The sequence below is a fragment of the Buteo buteo genome, chromosome 17, assembly GCF_964188355.1.
Source record: "Buteo buteo chromosome 17, bButBut1.hap1.1, whole genome shotgun sequence".
Taxonomy (NCBI): domain Eukaryota; kingdom Metazoa; phylum Chordata; class Aves; order Accipitriformes; family Accipitridae; genus Buteo; species Buteo buteo.
This window is the reverse complement of record NC_134187.1, coordinates 15,424,370-15,448,414: the sequence shown is the minus strand read 5'-3', so window position 1 is coordinate 15,448,414 and position 24,045 is coordinate 15,424,370. Positions and strand designations below refer to the sequence as shown.

The following is a 24,045-nucleotide window of genomic DNA, read 5'->3' as shown; positions in this document are numbered from 1 at the left end:
TGCTTCTGTGTGTCAGTGTATTGTAGAGTACAGAGAAAATTGTGGTCCTTGGAGAGGATGACAGAATACATATATGTGAGAATATTAAAAGCTCATAATAGAGAGCTCTTCGATAAAAGGATTCCCTAGGTATGCAGAGATAAATGTATAAGCCCCAGGCTTTGACATGTAGCATGTAATTAAAAAAATTACATGCTTCCAGAAGCAAAAATTTGTTTTTATAAGCATCTAGACCTCAAAACACTTCCCTTGATTTACCATGATGTTGCAAGAGGACCACACAAATATGATTTAATACAGACATTTTCTTTCCCTAAGGATATGCATGAGATTGTACACTTCTGTCCTTTTCAGTGGAGGAATAAAGAAAAAAATAACAAATAAATTACGTACCACTGAGAGAAGCTGATATAACACAGTGGGGATGGTGGTGCTAGAATTTAAACAGACGTGCCCTTAGACTTGAAACAGAAAGATACTTAGGATGACAGCTTTATGGTAGCTACACAAATTAAGCAGCAAGAAAAAAATTACGTTCAAAACTGCATAATCAGTTCAGTTTCTTTTCCACTTTTGACCAGTCATTGGCAATGTGACGGCATGTGAAGTTTAAATAGAAAATTGTGACTAACCTGTGTTGTTGGAAATGGGAATGTTCGGAAGGGAGGACTCTGCCATAGCAGCGTGATCTGAAGCCTAGGTTGCTGCTGGACTATCATCTCACTTATGCTACCCTTAAGCATTTGCCTTTCTACAACTCCTGTGAAAGTAAGATAATCATAAATCCTCTGCAATTGTTATAGTGCATTGCCACAACTTTGCATGGATAATGAAAATGTGGATACCTCTAGCCCATTCTTGCACCAGTTTAGCCCATATCTAAATTGGGGAGAGGCTGCTGTATGCTACAGTGCTCTCGTGTTGGGAAGAACTTATTTCCCAGTTCTGGCTAGCTTTCTCCCCAGTCCATCCCTGCTGCCTGAAAGCACTGTACTGGCAATATCCCCATGTTGCACCCTGCAAAGGCAGGAGGAGGTGATGGCTGGGGAGGTGAGAAGTTCATGATGTACAGAAAGAGCGTAGAAGACAACATGTCCACCTCAGAGGAATGGTCTGGCTGTGATGGAGGGGTCAAATATGGCAGTGCTCTGCCACCAGCATTTTGACAAGGCTGGCTCTGCCCCGCTCCCCTCTTCCCACTGGTGACAAACCCTGGGTATCAGACTCTACCAACCTGCAGACAGTGACAGTGTCTGCAAGTGTCTGACAAGCTGGGCCATGTGTTACTGGCAAGGAACTCATCCCAGCCTCACCATTAGTGTAGGGCTGGCACTGGCAACTCCATTTGAGCATATTTGCCAAACGAGAAGGGCTGGGGAGCTGGAGAAGGCCAGGACCATTCCTGCACTCACCTGTGCCTCCCTGAAACCATGCTCGCCCCGGTCCCAGTGGTCGGACACTGCTGCGTTGTGGGGTGGCCCTGTGCTGGCCCATTTGCTCTGCTGGGGCAACCCAGCAAGGTGGTGGAGCCACTATGGCTTGTGCCCACACAATGCCAAAAAGCCAAGCCAGGCCATAAATAACAGCAGCAGTGAAGGGGTGCCGTGGTCGGGACATCTGTGTGCTGGGCACGGAAACATGATTTCCCGTTTTGTGTTGGGGAGAAGCACACGTGGGGCACGTGGTGGCAGCTGGACTTGTGTCACCTGCTGTTGGCAGCTGGGCGCGAGCATGATGTGCAGGGGTGACGCTGGTGGCGGGGACGTGGAGGAAGGCCCTTTATTCCAGTGATTAGTTTGTTTGGATTCCAGCTTTTTCATTGTTTCACCAGTTCAGTCAGTTATTTTGTTTTTAAGAATGTGCTTGAAATCCCCTGTGCTCTGGGGCAGGCAGCTGTCTTGCCAGTGAAGGATGGTTGGGGAGATGCTCTGGGGGAGAGACGTCGGGCTGTGCGGCTGCCTGCTTTCCAGGGAGAGACACCAGCTGGGACAGAGGGGTACCAAAGCGGCTGTGGAGCTTCTCTTCTAACCAAATATTGCCCAAAACGGCCACTGCTGGGCCATGTGTGGAGAATGTTTCTGGTCTTCCAGCCTGGGGCAAAGAGCAATCATATTCAGCAGGGCGACGGGAATATCTCGGATGGAGACATGGTGCCTGGCCTGACTTGCCCCCCAGCATCCCTGGGCATTGCTGCCCTCCTGCTCTGTCCTCCAGCAGCCCCAGTGGCTGAGCCATGGGGGGATTTTCTGAGTTACACTTTGCAGTAGGCATTGAAAACCAGTAACATATTTAGCAAAAAAACCCCCACACTGGAGAAAAGAGAGTATTATTAAAACATCTCCAAGCTCTCCACACGGTGGTGTTTCTTTCAATTTGACCCCATAAAGATTTTTTTTTTTACCTGATAAGTAATAAAATACCATGGGCTGTGTAGCTTAGCTAACAGGTGATGTCCATGCTGTTCACATTTAATTACAGAAATATCTAGGAGGGACATTGAAAGTACTCACCCACCTTCATTATCACCAAATTTTAGAGCAGGACTTGGCCTGTCAAAGCACAGCAGACACAAGGACATGTGTGCAAATACCTGAATCAAATACAAACTTCCCATATGGCCCTAGGCAAAATTCAGGTTTTATTTTCCAGTGTTTCCACTTATTGTAGGTAGCTCTGCTGTGAGATCCCAGCTCGATACCTTCACGTTCAGAGGAATTTCTACAAATTTCACCTGATCTGCAAGGGCTGAGCATCTGTGAAAATCCCCCCTGAGCTGCTTGTACTGGGTACTCAAAGTAAATGGGCACACTTGAAAACTAACCTCCATTTCCCTCCTCCCCCCAACTTTTTTAGCTTAATTTAACCTGAAGCTTATATTGTATTTCAAGATCCTCTGGGATCAAGCCTTACAGAAATGCGAAGTCTTGCTGCAATTAAGTTGCCATCTGCTGCCAGTGCTACAGCTGCAGTTGGTGCTGCCATGGGAGAGGGACTGGCTTGGCTTCTCAAGGGCACGTTTCTATCAGTCTCTGCCCAGTCCCAGGCCAAACCACTGGGTCATTGATAAAACACTGTCATTTCTCCAGGGCTGCAGGCAGTCCTGGATTTACCAAATTCCAGTGGGGATAACAATTTAATTAGCATCAGTTTCTCTGGAAAGCTAAAAACACCTGCGTGTTTCTCACTATGAGACTTCCTGCAAGAAAAATGTTACCCTCCGTAAATCGGAAGGAGGGGGCTAGGGCCAGAGGCTGCTCTCGCCCTACCGATGCTGTGCCGGCTCAGCCCAGCCAGAGGTCAGAGCCCATTTACCTGCGGGCTGCAGTCACCTTGAGTGTCCCACACTTTACAGAAAGGATGCCCCTGGCCACTCTGACAGCAGGACAGTTCCCAGCTGTCCCCACAGATGGGAATGGTCTGGGCTCTGGGACTGCCCCATCCCATGGACCTTCCCCAGTGAAGGATCTCTCACACGGGGCCTGACTCCCACCGGCTTCCCGACCTGTGGCTGATCTGTACCACTTCAGGCACAAGGATTCCACTACAGCCCTACACACAGGGTCCACGGTGTGGAATCTTGTTCTGTTTGACTTTGGTGGGTCTTTTTGCAGCCATCTGCTGAGCAGACCTCAGGCTTTTCAGAGGCAAGAGCTTCTTTCCCCCACGGTGGCCTTACCCCACCGTGCCTGGCAGGTCAGCAGCTGCAGCCCGGGGAGCAGGTGCTGCCTGGTTGCAGCCCCTTGCGCCTGTTTCGGAGGGCTGACGCTGCAGCAACCGGAGGATGTATTTTTGCAAGGGTAAATATGTCTCAAAGGTATTCACTGCAGATCTGCTTTCCTTCAGCATCAAGCACATGTGCTGCCTTCCCACCTACTGAAAAAACAAACAGTAATTTGAACCTGGACCCTTCCCTATGGTTCACCCTGGAGCTCCCAGAGCACCATTCTGGGGAGCTGACCGGAGACTGAGTCCTTTTGCATTTTATTTAGAGCAGATTGCTGGAGGTCAGCAATCCTTCTGTATCTGCAGATCATGTCTCAGAGAGTCTGCCCTGTCTTTATATAGGTTTGAAAGTTCAGCTTGGTCCATGGGGACAAAAGGCTGTGAGGGCAGTAAGTGGTAGGCAAATAGTATCAAGGCTGTCAGCTGCTTCGCCCCCAGTTCCTGTCGCCTACACTGCCTTTGCATGATAACCTTTCTTTGCACGATGAGTAATGCTTTAATAACACTTATTTATCTTATGCTGCCATAAATGCAAAAAGAGCGTTAACCTCTCTGTTTCTGACTGTCTACTCCTCATAGTGGTCTGTGACAACTGAATCTCACCTGGAGCAGGAGTTTGCACCACGTCAAGGCCACAGCCTAAGGACTGGTCAGCCCAGGGGTGAGCTTCAGCAGCCCTGACTGAGTGGCTAAGCAAAACCTACACTAAGATCTAGGCTGCAAGTGCAAAACACTCCTAAACATGGAGCACATGAGAAAAACCCAGTCCAAAGAGGCAGAAAGCACAAACACATCTCGCAAGAGACAGGGCTGCCTTAAAATCTGAGATTTTTGAAAGCAGTGATACATATCTGTTTCCTGCTACCCACTTTCAGATGTCCGCGTTCAAAAATTTATCAAGCTCTTACCAGTCATGGCAAAGGTTAAAACTTTTTTCCACTTAAAAGGTCCCCTGTCTCTGGGAGATAAGAAAAAGCTTCCTGAAAAGCAGCAGAAGTCTGGCGCTTCCACTGCAGGTTCCCAAAGAGCTTCTACTCCAAATCAACTAGCAGATAAGGGCTGGGCTCTGATCAGCTGAGTGTTTCCCACCACTGTCACCCAGGGAGCCATGAGATTGGAGGTGCCATAAAGGGGTGCGCATGAAAAGGGACCATCATGTTGGCATCCCAGAACATGCAGCCTCTGGTTTTAATGGGCACAAGCTGGGAGCATTATCGGAGAAGACCGTTCACGGCAAAATGATTCAGAAAATGCAGAACTGTCTTCTACTTTGCTGAAATTATATTATAAGGGTGGGGCTGGTGTTAAGGAAATGGGAGCAAATGGTGTTGTGGATCTCATTGCTTTTACAGAGCTACAAATGATTAAGAAATTGCAAACGAAGTTGCATATGTCGAGGGCTAGAGACAGGCATGGAAGCAAGCATGGGAACGGAAAGCAAAGCTGTGCTTGCCTGTGGAGTAAAGGTGCAGCATGAAGAAAAGGGCACATTTTACTGCAAAGCCTTGCGCATGCCCATCCTGACAGGGCACACTGCCTTACAGCTCAAGCCCCCACGCTCCCAGTTTAAATGCATCGTGAATTAGAACTGAGGAACATTCCACCTGGGATTGCAGTTCATGAAATGAGGAGGGAAAGTGACCCCAAGACCATCCTCAGAATTAGTTTTCTCTCTTTTGGGACCAGTAGGCACCCTCACAGGAAAATCAGCTGCTATTTTTATAAAAATTTACCAGTATAATGTCATATATATGAATGCAGAGAGAAAAAGAAGTTCCTGAAACTGTTTCTCCTTTAACCTATGCTCTGTATTGTTCCAGCTGGAGCTGGTACCTTCTGCTGCACCTTCACTGCCATCCTCAAGCTCTCTGTATGCCTGTGCCACTGCCCATCGTTGCTGTATTGGGGTGGTTTCCCTGCAAAGCTGACAGCAAAGGAGAGTCTCCAGTCAGCTTTGCAGAGCTTCTTTGCATTGCATCCTGTCAGGGCCTGAGACTCCCCTGACGGGCAGGAATTTTGTGTGCTTGCACGTGAGTTTTGTTTAGGTTTCAGCAACTGAAATTCTGCTGCACTGCCATGGTGCTTGGGGGCAGGAGTCAAGAGCCTGTTTATCCCTCAGTAGTACCACTTAGAAGTTATAGCTCTTTAAATCTTCAACAAGTGGCAAGCTGTGATTTTATCTTTACAGTCTCACAGGAAGTTCATCATCAAAACCACAGACCACAGCACAAAAAAGCAATCATTTACAGGAACACAGTAGGCACTACATTGCACTGTTACTAGGCAATGGAGACATGCCCATCCACAATAAGTCCTTGATCCTTCCTTCAGAAAGGCCAGGAAGAAAATACTTGATGGAAGAATTTATGTGGTTTCTATATTCTCTTGCCCTCTCTTCCTTTTTTCCCTTCTGTCTTCAGAATTTCGCAAAAGCCTTGGTCTGATCTTGAAGTAATGCTGGGTTTGTGGCATCCCTGCTGAAATGGACTGCTATAATGGATGAGCAAATTGACCTTTGCCCAACAGAGATGGGGCCAAGGGATTGCATGGCTGCTCCCAAGCAAGAGAGGCCAGGAAGCAGCCCCCTTTCATCAGGACCTGAGCAAACAAGAAAAAACTGCAAAAAGAAAGAGGCTGAACATCAGCAGCTGGTCTAAAAAAACTTTTTTACAGGTTTACAGGATCTGAATCTGTATTCAGATACACTCTCCCTCTGAAGTCAATTGTATCAGTCATCTAAGGATGATCCCTCAGAGGAGTAAGATTTTGCAGGATTAGTCTAGAAATTAATCCAGTACACAGAGTATTGCTACTTTTCTTTGCTCCTTCTTCACTTCTTCAGTGGCAAAAGCTGGAAACTTGGAGCCTTTGAGCTAAGTGGTAGACATCTGATCCATGGATCAGGTGAATATTTTTAACATTTTCTTCCTTTAAATGCAGAGCCAGTAACGTGTCTGCAGAGCCACAAAGACAGTAAAGATGTTCTTTTTCATTCCAAAAAAATCCTATAGTTGCTGCTTCAATTCATTGATTTATTAATGGTATTGTCTATCAGACCAAAGTAGCCACATTGCAAACTCTGTAATATGGAAAAAATTTAGTGAGAATAACCGTTTCATGAAGACAATTTGCTAGAATTCCCTGAAGCCCTTCTGAGCTACAAAATACCTTAAAATGAAATATATATTTTTCAATGAATTTTCATGAACAAGTTGCAAACCCCAGTTGTGCTCCTTTCTGCTTTTGCAGTTGTATTACTTCCAAAAGGCCTCTGAAGTGGACGATTTCTAAATCAAAAGTGACCTCCAGTGGTCACACACATTATTTATGGCTAATGCCTGGAATTTATCTTCCTCTTGTTAGAAATGAGGCAATGTGGTAAGTAACAGCCTGCAGCAAGCATGGTCAATTAAATTGGATGCATCCTTTAAAAAAAAAAAAAAGGTTAATTAATCTGGATGTATCCTTACATCCAGATATTTTGTATACCTGCTAACCAGTATGAAAGTTTTTCATTTACTTACCTTTACATCAGCATTTTACATCTCAGGGGTGTTTTTTCTGCATTATGCTGGGGTATAATGCACCATTTTCTTTGCTCACCCTCTGCATGTAGTAAAGCTTTGATGCTAATATCCTCCATATAGCAGTCTGCTACAGGATGGAGATGACCTTTTAGAAAGCAAGTAATAGATCATCAAGCATCTCAAGGTTTTTACTTACACAAACAATTAGGAGATCTGCATAGCTTTGCTAATAAAGTCATTAATTTTCCTTTAAAATCTGGAGTTCATGATGGATTGCCTTATCTTTTCCTAAGTATTTTAGGATCCCATGGACTCATAATTTCTTGGATGCTTGAAGGCAGAGAAACATGAGGCAGAGGTATAAGTTGGGGCTTTGTGGGATTTCCATTGCGATAAATATATCTGAGAACTCTCTAGAGTTTAGGGGGGTCTCCTTTCATCATAAATGTCTGAGCGCTTCCAGTCTGCCAGCTTTTGCTTAGCGGTTTTTATGATTCAAAGGCATCTGCAGGGGGGCTTTCCTGAAAAGGGGCACTTAGGAAATTAAATGGAAATATACTCTTTAATAAATAAATAAATTGCAAGAAATATTTGTATGAAAACTCTCTTGAAAAACAACAGTTTCCTTAATTTGTATTAGCCTAATTTAAAATAAAACAGATTAAACTTGAAGGAGAGTTTTCCCACAGGTATTTAATTGTCCTTCATCTCTGTATCATTAGTTAAATTGGATTCACTGGCCGAGTCCTGGCATTTTTTGGAAGGTCACTGGAAATGCAACAGTCATTGCAAATGAGCTAATTTAAAGCAATACAGACATGACCTTTGGTAAAAATGTTTGCGTACTCATAAATCCCTTCCCCTGGAAATTTTATGTTGTGTGCGCAATAGAGGCCAAAACTTGAATGTAAGTCAAGTAAGACTTGACTCTCAGCTAAGATTGAGAAATGACCTGTAGCTCTTGGTCTAATCAATGCAGTGCTGGCCTGAGACAGGATGACAAAGCTATTTTCCCTTGTGCTGCTGGATGAGTTTCAATAACCCACTGCAACTTTCTCATTTGCTCCATCTGTTAAAAGGGGATTATGCTAATAACATCTTTTGTAATATACTTTGAGATTCATGGAGGCTGTGCTGTATATGAGAGGGGTAATGCATTTAATAAACAGATTATAAACACAATAATACTTTTTCTCCCCCTCCTATGTAAAAAGTAACATTAAGTGAAGGGAGTTTAAGTGACAGAAGAAGGAAGTTTGCTTTATTTTTCATTTCATCTCTCCCTTCTGCTTCCCTCCAGCGGCTGTGTTAGACTTGTAAAGTAGGAGCCCATGAAGATGGCCACAGAACTTTTCTGCAGCAACACGTTTGGATATAAACTGTGCCATAGAGCTTACATTTTGCTCAGGTTTAATATACTTTCTCTCTCTCTCTCTTTTCCCCCTAGGGTAGGGTAGGTTGTGGATAGTCAGGCCCTAACGGTATAGCTGAGAACAAGTAGTTTCCTGTAACTCTTATTTATGTGACTAGTTTACTGATTTTTATATTCTTCCTCCTCTTGTAAGAGCTGCACAAATATCAGTAGATCAGGAAATGGTACAGAAAATAAAGCTCTGTTAGGACCTGTGAAACACAAAGACAATGAGTGGTAGAAGGGGAACTGCATTTTATCTTGGCATAACTCTGCGACAGACAAAAAGGTGTTTTATTAATAGGGGTTTGGCAGACATACTACACCAACCCTTAATGACTGCAAGAAGACCGAAGCAGGTGTCTAATTTCCTGCAGGCAGTATGTGCCTAATGGGTGACAGGTTAGTGCAGCAGGAGAGGCAATGGTCAAGTTTCCCAACTCAGTTTTCTCAGCAGTTCTGGGCAGCTGGGTAAGAGAGCAAAGTTTCTGCGATGGGTGAGGCACTATGAAAATGTTCTGGACTAAGTATTAACCCAGTGCTTATTGCAGACCCAGATATTTAGCTTTTGCATGGGCTGGCACTTTTCCTGTAGCCTGTAAGTAAGAAAGGACTACTAGTGGGATAGCCTGTGGTGACAGAGCCAGGTTTGGAAGAAAGGCTGGGAAGAGATGGGGGGTTAATGGCGAGAGTGAAGCAGAGTTGGTGGGTGAAGGATGACAGATCCAGAGGGATGGGGGCACTGGCTGGTGGGGAAAAGGTCTGCCTTCCACAGAGCACCCATGTAAGATGTATGCAAGAGCTGGGCTGGATGCAATGCTTGCCCTTAGCTTTTGGCAGGAGCTGGAGGCAGCCTTCACCCTCCACTAAGAAGGGCTGCCAAAGGTCAGAGGCATCAGACTTTGGCTCTTCCTTGCATGGCATCTGGGAAGTATCCTTAATCCCAGCTGCTCCATGGATTCCCACAGGTTCCCTGGGGCTTCCACCTCCTGCTTTTCCATGGACTCATTTTGTCTCCACCCATGTCGGATGGAGCACAATATGATGCTGCAGGTTTTTTTACCGCATTTGTGTTCAATGGAAAGGGAGGGTTCGTTCAAACACACAGAAGAATTTGCTTCTGCAATCCAAAAGCAACAATCCAGTTGGAGTAAATCAGTCCTTGAAATCGTCTCTACCTCTCCACTGCCTACAGAGGGAACTGTAAGCTCGCTTAGGTTTTGGCTAAGGTTAGGGAAACTGCTACTCACTGGGCATCTGTGCGACGTTTACACATGGGAGAGGCAGTTCTTCACTTTAACTGGCTTGTGCCAGTTCACAGCTATTGAAAAACAGTGGCCTTATTTGCTTGGTAACGCTAGTGGTTTATTATCTGCTTTATAAAAGGCCTTTATAAATCCCCAGACAAGAATCCCTGAAACCAGGGCATCAGGAGTGCTGGAGCAGACATACCTCCTGACCACTCACTGGCCTTCTTGAGGCAGCTGGGCAGCACATTCCTCACCCTGCTGTACACATCAAGCAAACTTTTCAGCTCATCCTATGCTGCCTACATTAATGATGTCTTATTCCTTATTATATTAATAAAGCTGGTGACAAGCAGCAGACAGTGAATGACTGACCAGACTTTTGAATGCTAATATTTGGAAATCCTTCACTTTCTTAAATTAGGGAGGATTGCGCAAAAGAGAGACCCTGGCACAACGTTTTCATTTTGTCCCTGTACAGTGTGTGGCAAAGTGGGCACAATTAAAGCTTCTAAGCACTGCTGAAGGCCAGCAAACAGCAGTATAAAATGTGAGTCTTAATGCATGTTCTTTTCCCTTGTAAACCCTAGGATACCTTAATAGTGACAAAAATGAAGCTCTTTTGACTTCTGTTCTGATTTTCAGGATGTATTTGCATTTGCTTTCACTTCTCCATTGCCCATGAGAGCTTTGCTGAAGAAAAGTTGACTGTTTCATGGAGCTGCAACCTCTGATGGAAGCAGTATGCTTTAGGCAAGGTACAAAAGCAATCTATCCTGTGGAGGAAAAGGGTGAAAAATGTAAAGGAAAAAGAATAGCAGGAGATTATGGAAATGGTCTTCCCAAGACAGGCCAGAAGTCCATTTACAGAAAGCAGGTTGTATTTGAGTGCTCTATGTCGTGCCATCTTAAGGTAGCTCGGATGGATCATGCTCTAGCAATGCTACACTACCTGTAGATTAGACAGGGAATCCAGACATAACCATCTTTGTTATGGATGTCTAAGGTAAGAGAGGCAGCCCCAGGATATGGTCCCACTTAAAAAAGGTTGCCTTGAAGTCAGGCAAGTCAGTCTCTGTCCTTGAAGTCAGATAGGTACATCTGGGCTGAATATAGGAGGGTTCTTACATTAAACACCTTTGCATTGTATACCATGGAGACTCCAAATCTAATGCTATCTCACTAACACTAACAAATCAACTGTTGTGGTTTAACCCCAGCCGTCAACTAAGCACCACGCAGCTGCTCATTCACTCCCCCCCACCCAGTGGGATGAGGGAGAGAATCAGGGAAAAAAAAAAGTAAAACTCGTGGGTTGAGATAAGAACAGTTTAATAGAACAGAAAGGAAGAAACTAATAACGACAATAGTAATAATAAAATGACAATACTAATAAAAGGATTGGAATATATAAAACAAGTGATGCACAATGCAATTGCTTACCACTTGCTGACCGATGCCCAGTTAGTTCCTGAGCAGCAACCTTCCCCATGCCAACTCCCCCTGGTTTATATACTGGGCATGACATCACATGGTATGGAATACGCCTTTGGCCAGTTTGGGTCAGCTGCCCTGGCTCTGTCCCCTCCCAACGTCTTGTGTCCCTCCAGCCTTCTTGCTGGCTGGGCATGAGAAGCTGAAAAATCCTTGACTTAGTATAAACACTACTCAGCAACGACTGAAAACATCAATGTGTTATCAACATTCTTCTCATACTGAACCCAAACCATAACACTATACCAGCTACTAGAAAGAAAATTAACTCTACCCCAGCTGAAACCAGGACACCAACCCAGAGGCAGGACATCTTTCTACTCAACTGATGCCATATAATGAAAACTGTGACCTGGGTAAGAAAGGCTCTGAAAAGTTGTAGTCCTGTGTTGGCACCTCAAGCAAAACGAGAACAGCTGGACCTATGTGCTTGCTCTCTGTAGGAATCACTTCACATAGGAATAATTACATTAAGGACATTGCATAATGAAGAGGAAACAAGTAAATATGCTGGAGCCTGCTACAGTGAACAGATTTTCTCTTGTCACTATCTCACTTTTTGCTGATTTCCTAATCTTCCTGAATTAACTTCCTGAAGTTAATTTAAAAATGGACCCTGCCAGTCAGGAGTATCAGGAGGTGTTACTTTTTCACAGAGTAGTTAATAATCCTTCATCCTTCTGAATGCAGGAGTATCTTTAAAGTCTGACGTACTCAATAAATGATTCACAAAATTGAGCTTTGAATGTTCCCTGGATTTAACTTCTGGGGAAAACCAGCACTGTGTAGGTAGCAGAAACACCAGTCAGGATCCTCCACTGACAGAGGTGGATCTCTGATGTCCTCAGCCATGTTGCTAGATGCTGGGGGAGATTTGTGGCACAGGTCTTGAGACCCTTCTGTCTAAATTGTTCTTAAACTACAAATCCAAAAAACAGAGTCCCAAAGTATTCCTGAGGGCAACCTGGTTGTTGCTGTATCAATCTGGCAGTGCTTTACCACCAGCCTAGCAGCAATGGCATCTTCAGGAGTGTAAAATAAACACTTGTAGTTAATGTTAGGACCTGTTGCTCTATTCTTCTGGGTCAGCCAGCCCTGTGTGGAGCATTTGCTGGTGACATAAACTGCATTCTTTACAGCCGGGGATCTGTAAAGCTTCACCCGTAACATTGCACTGCCTGGAGAAAACCTGTATGACATATAACAAAAGAGAGCAATAGATGCCAGGCCACTGAGCCTGGTTTAGGCAAAATACTAAGGGAAGTAGGAGGAAAGGCACGGAACCTCTTAAAAGTGTGATATTGTTACATGGTGGAAGAATTTCAAAGCCAATCCAATTATTTTAATATTAATTAAAGCCCAGTTAAACCCAAGGGATTATTAACATGTTTTACAATATTTCTAAAGACTTTTAAAGCTTTCTATATGAACAAATACTAAACTTGCACTGCAGGAATAATACACTCCTGCCCCATTGCATTCTGTGATGCTTCTGCCCAAGAATTTGAGTCAAAAGCTTCCTGTTGTTCTGCATGTGCTGTTTATCTACTAGTCAGCAAAGTTGTAGCATATTTTGATTGGTTTTTATGACTGCCTCCTTCTTCCTAGAAGTAGTCCAGAACAGTGTGTAGCGTTAGTGAGAAAAACAAATCACTTGCAATGAAAGGCACACTTAGCTTTCCCCTCCTCTTTATTTTCTGAACTCCTGGATAAAATCCAGCAGGGAACTGCTTCCAAAGTCTATTTACAAATTTGTGTTTACTTTTACATACACGTAGTCTTTACTACATGTGAGCCCTGTGTACTCACCCAAGGAACTCAGAACCTTTGTGAACATTGAGAAATTCAGTTTCATAACAGTAGTCTGAGCTTGATACTTTTTTCTCTATTTTATATTTAAAAAACAGAAGCAGAGTGAGGTTAGCTGGGTTGCGCAGCAGAGCACAGAAAGCCTGCAACAGTGCCAGCCACAATGGAAGTTTCCAAACTTCCTGACACACCCCTAAAATGTAGGATTGTTCTTCTCCTGTTATTTCCACTCCAGAAATCTGATCTTAGGACACAAGGTTTGTCCTCTCCGTATTACAAACATACATATGTTCCACAAAATGACCTAAACTTACTTCCTAAAAGGCTCTGGCTAGCAAATCCCTTTAAAAAACTATGAAGACTTCATATATGAGAATGATACATTTTTTCTGCAGTTAGTAATGTGCATGTGAGGCTGTAAGATTTGTCTGCATGAAAGGTTAGAAAGAATCATAGCAAACCTATCTGTATTTTTTTTTCCTAGATGGACAAAGTAGAAAAAATCCCAAGTATATTTTAATTCACTTGCACTTTAACGCAGGCTTGTTACCACCCTTTCAAACCTGTCATGAAGCCATATCTTAAAACTTGATGTGCACATTACTCTGTTGGTACACTTGGCTGACTCTGGATGGTAGCTTATACATGAGTACTTAGATATCAGTTCTGACTTGAAGCAACTTCCCTATATGGCAAAATTTAACCTGCCCTGAATAAATTGCATTTTAATGGGAGGCTTACCACAAATCAATGGGCAGGGGAATGGGAAGCATCACCTGCAGCTATCATACCGACAGGGAAGACCTCTGAGTGAAAGTCTACAAGCAAACGCAGTAAGTAAATAGAATAAAAAGCCCAGCTGATTTGTAAAGGTCAGCCCCAGATGTGACCATTACCCCCCACCTGCTGCCGCGACCTTTAAGCCACACTATGGAGGCAGCTGCATTAGACAAATGGACAAAGGGTTCAATTCACAACATGAAAGGCTCATACAGCTTTGCAGTGTACAGCACCCAGTTTTGTGCCTGTCATCTTCCTAACCCCATCCCCACTCCTGAAACTCGTGCCCAGATTTACACAGAAAACAAATGGGATCAGGGAAATGGTCTGTTCGAAAAGCTCCCCTCAAGCTTCTATAAGGCATTTGTATGTGACCTATGGCAAAATTTACTAGCAAGTGAAAACACACAAACTGTGCCTGGTGTTATTTAAAGAGCAGGCAGCAGCACAGCAGTTATAGCAGTTTTTATTCCTGTGTACTTCTGCGCGCTGCAGAGCCTGAGGATCAAGCGTGTGTCACAAACCCAGTTTCTCAAGCCTGTAAACAAGACTGCTCTGGGTTTGGCTCCGCTGCCATACCTGTTTGACCAGAATATGTCTGAACTAAGCCAAGAGCTTCTCAATAGTTCCTGCCTTTTTTTCCTCCTAAGGGTCCTCTGTGTACATAACAAAGCACGTATCTGGTGTCTCAGAATGAATATCAATGGGGCGGGCATCAGCTTGGTCTGTTCTCTATTTATCACGAAAACCCCAAAGTCTCCCAATTCTTCACCGGTGCAAATCCCATATTCTGCCGAATCTAGCTCTGAACTCCTCTGCCTTGTACTTAACAGCGAGGGTCCGGATGACCCAAAGCTTCCCACAGGGCTAAGCCCAACGTTCAAGGGCACGTACGGTGCAGATACCACTAGTCGTGCAGCTCCACTACCCGCCAGCTTTCTGCCCCTAACCGTGAGGAGGCGACAGTCATTTTAACCCTCCTCTGGTGAAAGGCTTGCATGGCCTTCCTCAGTGGTGGGGAGGAGAGCCGCAGCTGGCAGCCCCCATTTCCAGGCCCGATGGGGAAGCTGCCCTGCGAAGGAGAGGGCGGGCTGGGAGGCCTCCGGGTCTGGAAAGGCCGATGCCATGAAGGAGGGCGTGATGATCGGGTGTTGTGGAAACATCACCTCATGAAACGCCTTTTGGTAGCCTGGGGTAGTTCCTAAGGGGAACGTTCCCAGGTGCGGTGTTAACTGCAGTCATTAAAACACCTGCCAAAAGCAAGCAGCAGGCGTTGTGGTGGGGCCATCACGTCAGGCAGCGGAGGCGGCTGTCAAACATGCTCCTCAAGCCGAATGGTTTGGTGGAGATGAGGAAACCACCTTGATCAGCCGTCAATAGATGTGTCATAAGATTTGAGATAAACAGCTGATAATTCTCTGATTAAATTCTCTGATTAGTGAGTGACTAATGTGGGGTTAAGAAATGGGAAGAGCTCAGCAGAAAGGATTCAGACCTGATGTAAGGCACCAGGCTGGATGGGTGTATTTCAAAGACCAACACTGGAGTCTTGTGCATTAACCCAGTGCTGGGACGTACTCAACGAGGTGCCTGGCTAAGTAATTTAACTGCCGTGTAGTGTTTCGCCTCCAGTCCTTATTTTTACCTTTACTCAAACTAGCTTCAAATGTAGTCAGCAAACCACCATGTCTGGGCTCTGCTGCAGATTGCAGCAGTCCAACAGTTCCTCTTCTCCCACTGACACTTAGCCAAGAAGATTGGACAGAAATGCCAGGATATTCTCAGGTTTTTAATTTAGAGGCTGGATTATTGCAAAGCATTCAGCATATGTCTGCGTTTTAAAATCATTTAGGAACTTGAGGTAGTGCGAAACACAGCTATCCCTATTTTCAGCAGCAAAGGGGCAGGGAGAACATCGTGGTCGCGCTGCAGGAGCTGCCCTGGCTCCCACGCTGTCCCCGGAGCAATGCAGGCTGTGGGGGCTGCACAAGTAAGGAGGCTCCAACCTGTCTGGGATCTTCCCACCTTCTATCTGTGCCTCTCTCTCCATGTGATGCCTTGGGACCCCAGAGCTACCAAAAAGCTTGAGCATAATGGCTCCTTTGACTTGAAAGCAATGGCGCAGGCCAAGTTGGAGTGAGGTGATAAAGCAGAACTGGTTTCTTGTTGGGCCTTCTCCACTTCATACGATAAAGCTTGGCTATGGTTTTCATATTGCAAAGTACTTAAACTGTGCTGATCTCCGTGTGCTGTAGCCCCCCATGTGGCCTCCTACAGACCAGCAGCTGTATTTTGGTAGCCTTCTTGTAGAAAGTAAACGTAGACAGCAATTCTTTGGCTTGGTGGGTAAAGACATCAGGCTGTTTGACTAGGAACTCACTACTGCAGTTTCTGACAGAGCTCTCTGTAGTTACATTTCTTTGACATTATTTATTGATGTCCCAAGCTTCACCTGACTCTAGTTACACCTCTCCAGGAAAACTTAATGTTCTCAGTCAAACCTGACTATTCCAGATACTAGGAAATGGTTTTCTTTCTTTAGGTCATTTAGAAAGGTAATTTGGTCATCTGCTGAATTTAGGATTGTCATCTTATCTTAAAAGAAGGTGGCCTTCCTTCCTCTTTGTTGCTTAAAAGACACTCTGTAGTGGAGACAGCATCCCCTCGTCAAAGGTACCGTCTCTGGGTCTCTGTGAAAGAACAGATCAGCTGCTCTGCACTAGACACCGACACCACAGAGAAGATGTAAGTCACCTCTGGGCATCAGAAGTGGGTCTCATAATTGTTTTGTAAAATCAGATGCTCCTCAAGGGAAGAAATAGGATGTTTCTGTCTGGTATTAGCAGCAACGAAGCACACATACAGTGTGTACTTAACTACATTAAGAGGCATGATTACTGTAGGAACCAGATTTTAATTACCTGAGTAATTCACAAATGAGTAACTTTGTTTACAACATCTCTTGCATCAGTGTGATGAGTTAAACACCAGTCAGGTGATGTCGTGAGATTGAGTCGGAAGTTTGAGACTGAAGAGCCTCTTAGGTCACCCAGCCCATCCCTTGGCTACTCTGCCACGCTTCCCTGCAACTCGTTTCTGCATTATTTTCTTAGTCAGATTCAAAATATTTCATGTAACAGGGTTTTCACCACTAGTTTCTGAATTTTTTACACTGTGAGATTTCATTGCTGGGAAAGAGGTCCTGGAAGTGCAGCCTCATCCTGCTGTGTGACTTTGCCACAGAATAATAGAATACAAGGCTGGAAGAGACTCAGAGATCATCCGGTCCATTTCTATGCCTACAGGCAAATTCAATTATAATTAAAACATGTCTGAAAAATGCATGTGCAGCCTGCTCTGAAAGATCTCAGCCTCTTCTGGCAAGCCATACCAGACCTTGCCTACTCCTGGTACTGTCAAGTTTTCCTAATGTGTACATGTTTCCTGTTGCATTTCATGCTCACTGCATCTCCATCTCTCCCAAGGAGACATGGATTAAGTTTACCACCTTTTCATTTTTCTTTGCAATATTTTTATATAGGATATGTTTTTCACTCTAGTGAGAGTATGAAGTATAGACTAATCTGTTCTCCTGCAGATATCATGCCATAATATCTGTTATCTCTGAATCTCCTCTTTTTTTATTCCATCTTCTAACAGCTATAAGAAATCTCTTAATTCTTAAATGCTTCAGATTTAGCTGGGAAAAGTACAGGTTGGCTTAATGCTGCCACACTGGCCAAGATAGGGTCATAAAGCCTCTCTAGGGGTCAAAAGGCAAATTTTGCTTTGCACCGCAAGTTACAGTTTTCTTATGAATATTAATGAATTTACCTTGACAGCTTAGGAGGATATTATTCCTGTTAGACATCAGGAGAACTGAGCAACAGGGCTTGTGATATGTCCACACTCCTGGAAGGAAGAAAGCTCAGGTAGCTCCAGAGGAGATCCGGATCTCTTGGCTACACTGGTGCTAGTGAACAGTGACAGTGCCCATCCTCCGACTTTGATGCTAGCTGGCGTGGTCTAGTCACCTCCATGCTATTAAGCTCCTTCAACCCTCAAAACCAGTTGGCCCCATTCAGATGCCTGTTGGAAATGCTGTGTGCTCATTCCCAAGATGGGAGCTGCTAGCTGGCTGGGGCTGCAGCCATGCCAAGTGCTGTTCTTCCAGTGTCAGAGCACAGATCAGAGTGTCCCAGTGCCTCTGCCTGTGCCTTGACTCTGTTTAGTTTCCTTGTACAGGAACAGCCCTTGTGTCCTATTTCACTAGCTTAAGTGCAAGGTCATCTTTTCCCTACATTAGCTCTGTTCTCTAAGGTCAGCAGGGTGACTACAGAAACTGGCACAGCTGTGTCTGCTTTAAAATAATTTTTACTCATGCCAGTTTGTATTTCCAAGCCTACTGAAAAGGAAAGGCAGACAGTTGATTTATAACAGTCACTCTAACGATGGACAAATATAATTCAATAAATACTAAACTTTTCCATTAATTGCAGGACTGAATGAAAGCTCCTTAGGGTTGTTTTTCAAATGCAAGCAGCAAGAGATTAGACAACCCTAAAGATCAAATACTTAACTGCAACATTAACTGTACTTTTAAACTGCTGGCAGAGATCCTGGAGAGTCGCGTGGTTGTTACACCAGTACACAAAGAATGTTTTACAGGACTGTCTCTGATCGCTGTCTTTCAGAGGAACTGAATGCACTGGCAGCAGCACTATTGTACAATTACCAACTCTGTTGCAATGCAGTGTTGACTTCTCTGCTAATGAACCGTACTGTTTTTCTGTGGCAGTTCCTATTATTGTGTTTCTGAGATTGGTTTTAAGAACCAACCTTGATTGGTTTTAAGAAAGAAGGAAAAGGAAAGAGAAAGGGAGAGAAAGAGGGAATAAAAGTGAGGGAAAGAAGGAGAGAGAAAGGAGGAGAAAGAAAGAAAGGGGAAGGAAGAAGGGAAGGAAGGAAGGGAGGGAGGGAGGAAGGGGAGGAAAGGAGAGAGGGAAGGAGGGAGGGTCAGTTTAGTCCTTTCATGAATATAGATATTTGAAAATAAATCTACTAATCTGAGCTGTTTTTCAGTTGAGTGGGCTCCAGACCAGACTGCAAAGGCTGGGGAAAGAGGAAGAAGGGATGAATTAATACAAAACCCCCTTGAGACACTCTGCCAACATGTTCCTGATGTTTGGAGTACGAAGGCGGCACTTCCCAGTATACTGCCTGCCCTCACAGCTGCTCCTTCCAGGCTCAAAGCAGCTATTCTAGAGCCAGCAGTGTGCACTGGTGGCAGATTAGTACCCTAACTGGTTCTTGTTTTGCACAGCTGATTTCCTTTGGGAAATCTGGAGGCTACAGCCAAACTGTGGAGCAGGCATTTTCCGGGGAGTGAACCCAGTTGTTCCCCAAACACTACATCCAGCTGGCACATCTGAGTTTCCTTCTTACATGGTCAAGACATGGACAGGGCTGGCACCTCTCCCTCGAGAGGTGGAAATGCTCCTAGAATTACAAAAGCAGCAAAGACTAAAGACATACACTGAGACCCATACCTCAGACTGTGTAAAATGGGATGAAACTGTGATATTTCATGTTTTAAAATATTTAGTGTTATCACTGAGCAGTCAACTGCTATGATATCGTCAAGCCACCATCTTGGTCAACAAAGCAGCAAGATCCCTCTTGAACGCAAACAGGCACATGCAACAGGAAAATATAATTATATTAAATCCAGCATTTGCTTACAACACACATCTGTATTTCAATTAATAATTTAGCCTGCAAGAGTATTTCTGTTCATTTAATTATTGGTGCAATAATGCCAATATTTTTATTCGGCTTCTGAGAATAGAAAGGATAGACTTGTTAAAACAGTGGGCTGTATGGGAAGAGATCTGTTTCTAATTCTGATGCTAGACTTCCTTTGTAATGCAGAGTAAGTCATTTAATCAGGGTGTATCTCAGTTTCTTCATTTGAAAAACGGAATTAATAATACCTCCTGGCCCATAAGGTTGTTGAGAGACTCAGTAAATTGTATTTGAATAGTGTGGTGCAATCCCTAATGGAATGCTCAAGTGCAAGGTATTATCATGAACAGAGAAGGGCTATGTGCCAGAACTCTACTGTCTTCTCCTGATGGTGCCACCCCAAACTTACCTTTCACATCACCCACACGAAATGTTATTCTAATTATACATATAACAGAGTGTGTGAGTGAGTGTAATGAACATTAGCGGAACCCTTAAGAACTGCACCTACCAGAACTGGGTGAATTTATTTCTGTAATGCTTGTTTTTCTATTTCTGATTCCTCCTTATTTGTTATTGTTTCATTAGCTGTATTTAAATGAGAGAAAGTCCAGAAAAGGGATCATTTCATGTCTTTTCTATTTGCTCAGTAAGACTCCACAGAGTATTCTGGTTGTCATATATCTTGAGAATGATAAAGAGTACAATGAGTTTGTTTTTTTTTCTGGTGAGCATTTGTGCTTGAAAAATTTTAAGAGTTGAATATATAAGGGAATATGAATGTTTTCAGAACACACACCACCAGCAAACCTGGCCATGTTTGAATGTTAATTTTTCTAAACACCAAAGGGATATCTTTCAAATGATTTGTTCATATCATCATATTTATCGATACTGTAGAATTAGTCCTTTCAGTACAAAATTTCACTATGGAATAAAAAATAGTATAAAATGCAGTACAGAATTTCTCTTCAATAGCTTATCCTTTTAATTGAAACATGAATCCCATCATCTCCAGCAACACTGGCAGCTTCCCCTTTTTACTAGGTATTAATTTATTTCAATGTGTCTTGTAACTGTGTCTTCTTTAAACATGAAGTCACTATTCACTCCTACTTCTACGTATACAGAAATAGGTTGTCACAGTAATTGCGTGCCACCTCAGCTTTGGGGCTCTGACTCTGAAAGTGCAGCCATGCTGTTGAGACTCCTGTGCTGCCTGTCAGTAGGGGACTACTTGGGGAATAAAGTCCTGGCTCTGGTATGCAGCCCCTGCACTCTAGGTTGCTTCAAAGGGGCTGAAATGTGCTCTTCTTGTCCTACAGAATTCCTTTTCCTGTCCTACCGGGTATTAGAGGTCTTCCTGTACCACGAACAGATCTAGGGATGCTGCCATATGAAAAGATCTTTTCCCTAGGTAGCAGAGGGGGATTACAGCTCTGCCTCTGTCCTTTGCATTGGGCATCCCCATCCTGCAAAAGAATAAACAGAGCTTGTTGTGGTCCATGCTTCTTCAGAGCTCACAGTGATTTTCTGCTTCCAAGCTCTCTCCAGCTGATGAAACAGATCCTACTAGCAGAGGATTCAATACTTCTGCAAAAACCCTGAAAACTGAGATGGTGGAAAGAGTACAGATAAAAAGTGAGGATGACACAAGGGCAATGGAGTCACAGGAGAGGTATTCATTAAAGCAGCTGGGTTTCAAGGACCATAATTGAGGCCTGGATACGTTAACTTCTGTGCATAGTTAATTAACTGTATTATTCCTCATTATCCTTTTTTTCTTTCAGATCCCATTGATGAAAGATCCCGGTTGGATTCGAAACGTCTGGACTCGCAATCTAAATGTACGAATTTAATTGTTCGTTTGCTTTTTAATTCCAGTGCCTTAGGGCAGGCCTAGCTTGAAGCCTCGTAGGTCATTGTGAAAACAGGGTAAGGCAGTGGTTAACTCTTGTCCACCTTCTGGTACCCAGCGCAGCATGTCCAAGTGTCACCCTTTGGACACTGTTACTATAAGTCCACTGTGGTATTATTATTGCTGTGAAAGGTTGGGTGGCTCTGTGAAACCGGTGGCCCTCATGTGTGACCAGCACTAGCAGGATAAGAATGGAAACACCACAAAAATTTGGAAATTTGGCACTTGACTTGGGCAACAAGCACAGAATCAGCAAACCTCTGGCAAATGTGAGAAGCGAGGTTTGTCCCAAGCCAAGGAAAACGTGCCCAGACACCCCTGCTGCTGCTCTCCTGGAGACCACATCTGTGAGGTGGTGGTCTTGGGACACAGCCATGTATTGGACAGAAGAACCATGCAGGAGAAGTAATGAGAGAGGGAGAATGGCAGTTATAGAACCACTGCTGAACGATTGGTGAAGGAGGGAAAAGAAGCAGATCCATGATACAACCTGATGATTTCCTAAGTGACTCTGGACTGTATTCCTGAGTGACCTACTCTTACGGTGATGTTGGGGCAGAATATTTAGAGGCTGACATTTTTGAAATGACAGGTAGGACCACAGCATTTCTACCCAGCACCAAGCAGAGCCATGTAGACACATCTGCTTAGCTGAACTATTGAAGTCACCGTACAGCTCTGCGTAGGTTTCACAGGAGACATATTAGCCTGGGTGGAGTATAATGTTAGCATAGCTATACTGCTATCTCATGTAGATCCCACTCAGATGTTTCCATACAACCTACACAGTGCAGTGTAGGATATACTCTGTGGTTCATGGATGAACCTTCCTGATCCAGGAGTCTATGGTGACTTGCATGTAGCTCCTCGGTGTGCTAGCTGGTTGGTAAGAGCCTGGCAGCTTTTCAGTTTGGGTCTGGCAGATGTAGGTCAAATTTTCCATGAAGGTATGTCAACTTTTACAAATTGAGGATCTAGCCTTTACGATGAGTTTGATACTAGCAATGTCATGTAAACTGGACAGGTGGATAAGTCAAACAGGCAGTGTGAAATGAGGGTGAGGTTGGTTGCTGTTGGCAGGTGTTGGGTTTGGACATCCACTTCAGTAGCTGAGCTATGCAGACAGAAAGGTACCTGGGAATTCAAAATGCTGGTAAAATAAACAGGGAAGGAACTCCAATTAGCAAAGGACAGCAGAAAATCTGAAAATTAAACACATGTAAACCCATACTATCAATGTGATCTTTCCTTTCCAAACTTTGGAAACATTTGAATCTGCATTCAGGTGAGATTCTGAACTTTACAAGAACATCTCCTGGGTAAGCAAAACATGTTATGTGAACTTGTACTGTAACTTTGAAAGAACTGAGGATAATGCATTCTTGCAGTAAAATTATACCTTAAGAAGAATCAGTTTATGTTTTATTTGGGCAAAATTTTGAATTCATTTTTATGTATCATTATTACACTATTTGTCCTATATTTCTCATAACATAGTACAGAAATACAGGAAGAAGAGGAGGAGGAGGAAGGGTTTTGTAACATATATATGCTGTATTTAAAGCATGCTACACAAAAGGGAGATCGTGGGAAATTAGCAAAGCACTAATAATTAAAAAATCCCAAAGATGTTGCAGACAAAAGACACGTTTGCACTAAGCTCTGCGTATGTCTGTACAGACACGTTAGCAGCATGAAACAGAAAGTGAGAAAACCGTATCAAACTGAATCTGCCACAGGAAGCAGAATTACACAGGATAAATTACATCTGTCCTGAAAAAGGTAGATGAGCAATAAGCATGATCCCAAACCCATGCAAGCAACATGCAAAACATGCAGGGTGAATGGGCTGGGCCGCCACCTAGGGCTGCAGGGGAGGGGCATCTGATATCACCGGGATGACTGCACAGGGAGGTTTTTTTCTTTGTGCCCAAATTGCAGTGTGGGGGTGGGCATGGGGAAAACAGGGTGTCTGAAGAGTTCAGAGCAGAAGCAGACATGTACCTTGACATGACTCTGAGCTACGTGTGGGTATGATTTTGGTTTTTATTCTATTAAGTAGAATTATTTTCTGTATTTTCTGACCAGACCTTTGTCTCTTCTTGTACCATGGCAGAGCTTAATACAAAGCACTATCTGTTTGCCTGTTCCTAGTCTTGCTTTCGAAAAAAAATTTCCACCTGTTTGAAACAATGAGCAAGACCCTTTGCTTGTGTAATAGAGTTCACTGGCTTGAATGGGATTATGTTGCTTTGTGTGAAGTGAGCATCAGGCCTGATACTTTTCAGACTCTAAATTCACTGGGATGGGAATTCTCTTTGCGCATGATATGCTGAACACAATGCCACTGTCGTGCAAATAATAGTAAAACAAGCTAATGTTACTTTTGTG

The 24,045-nt window shown here is 43.9% G+C and overlaps 1 protein-coding gene across 2 annotated transcripts in view; it reads left to right on the top strand.

The window, feature by feature from the left end:
- Positions 1–24,045, top strand: part of LPIN1 (lipin 1) — an 85,137-nt gene that overhangs the window by 1,950 nt on the left and 59,142 nt on the right. For both annotated transcript variants that reach the window (XM_075049122.1, XM_075049121.1), the window contains exon 2: positions 21,527–21,583. In XM_075049122.1, coding sequence (XP_074905223.1) covers positions 21,527–21,583 — 57 coding nt within the window. The remainder of the gene's footprint in view (positions 1–21,526; positions 21,584–24,045) is intronic.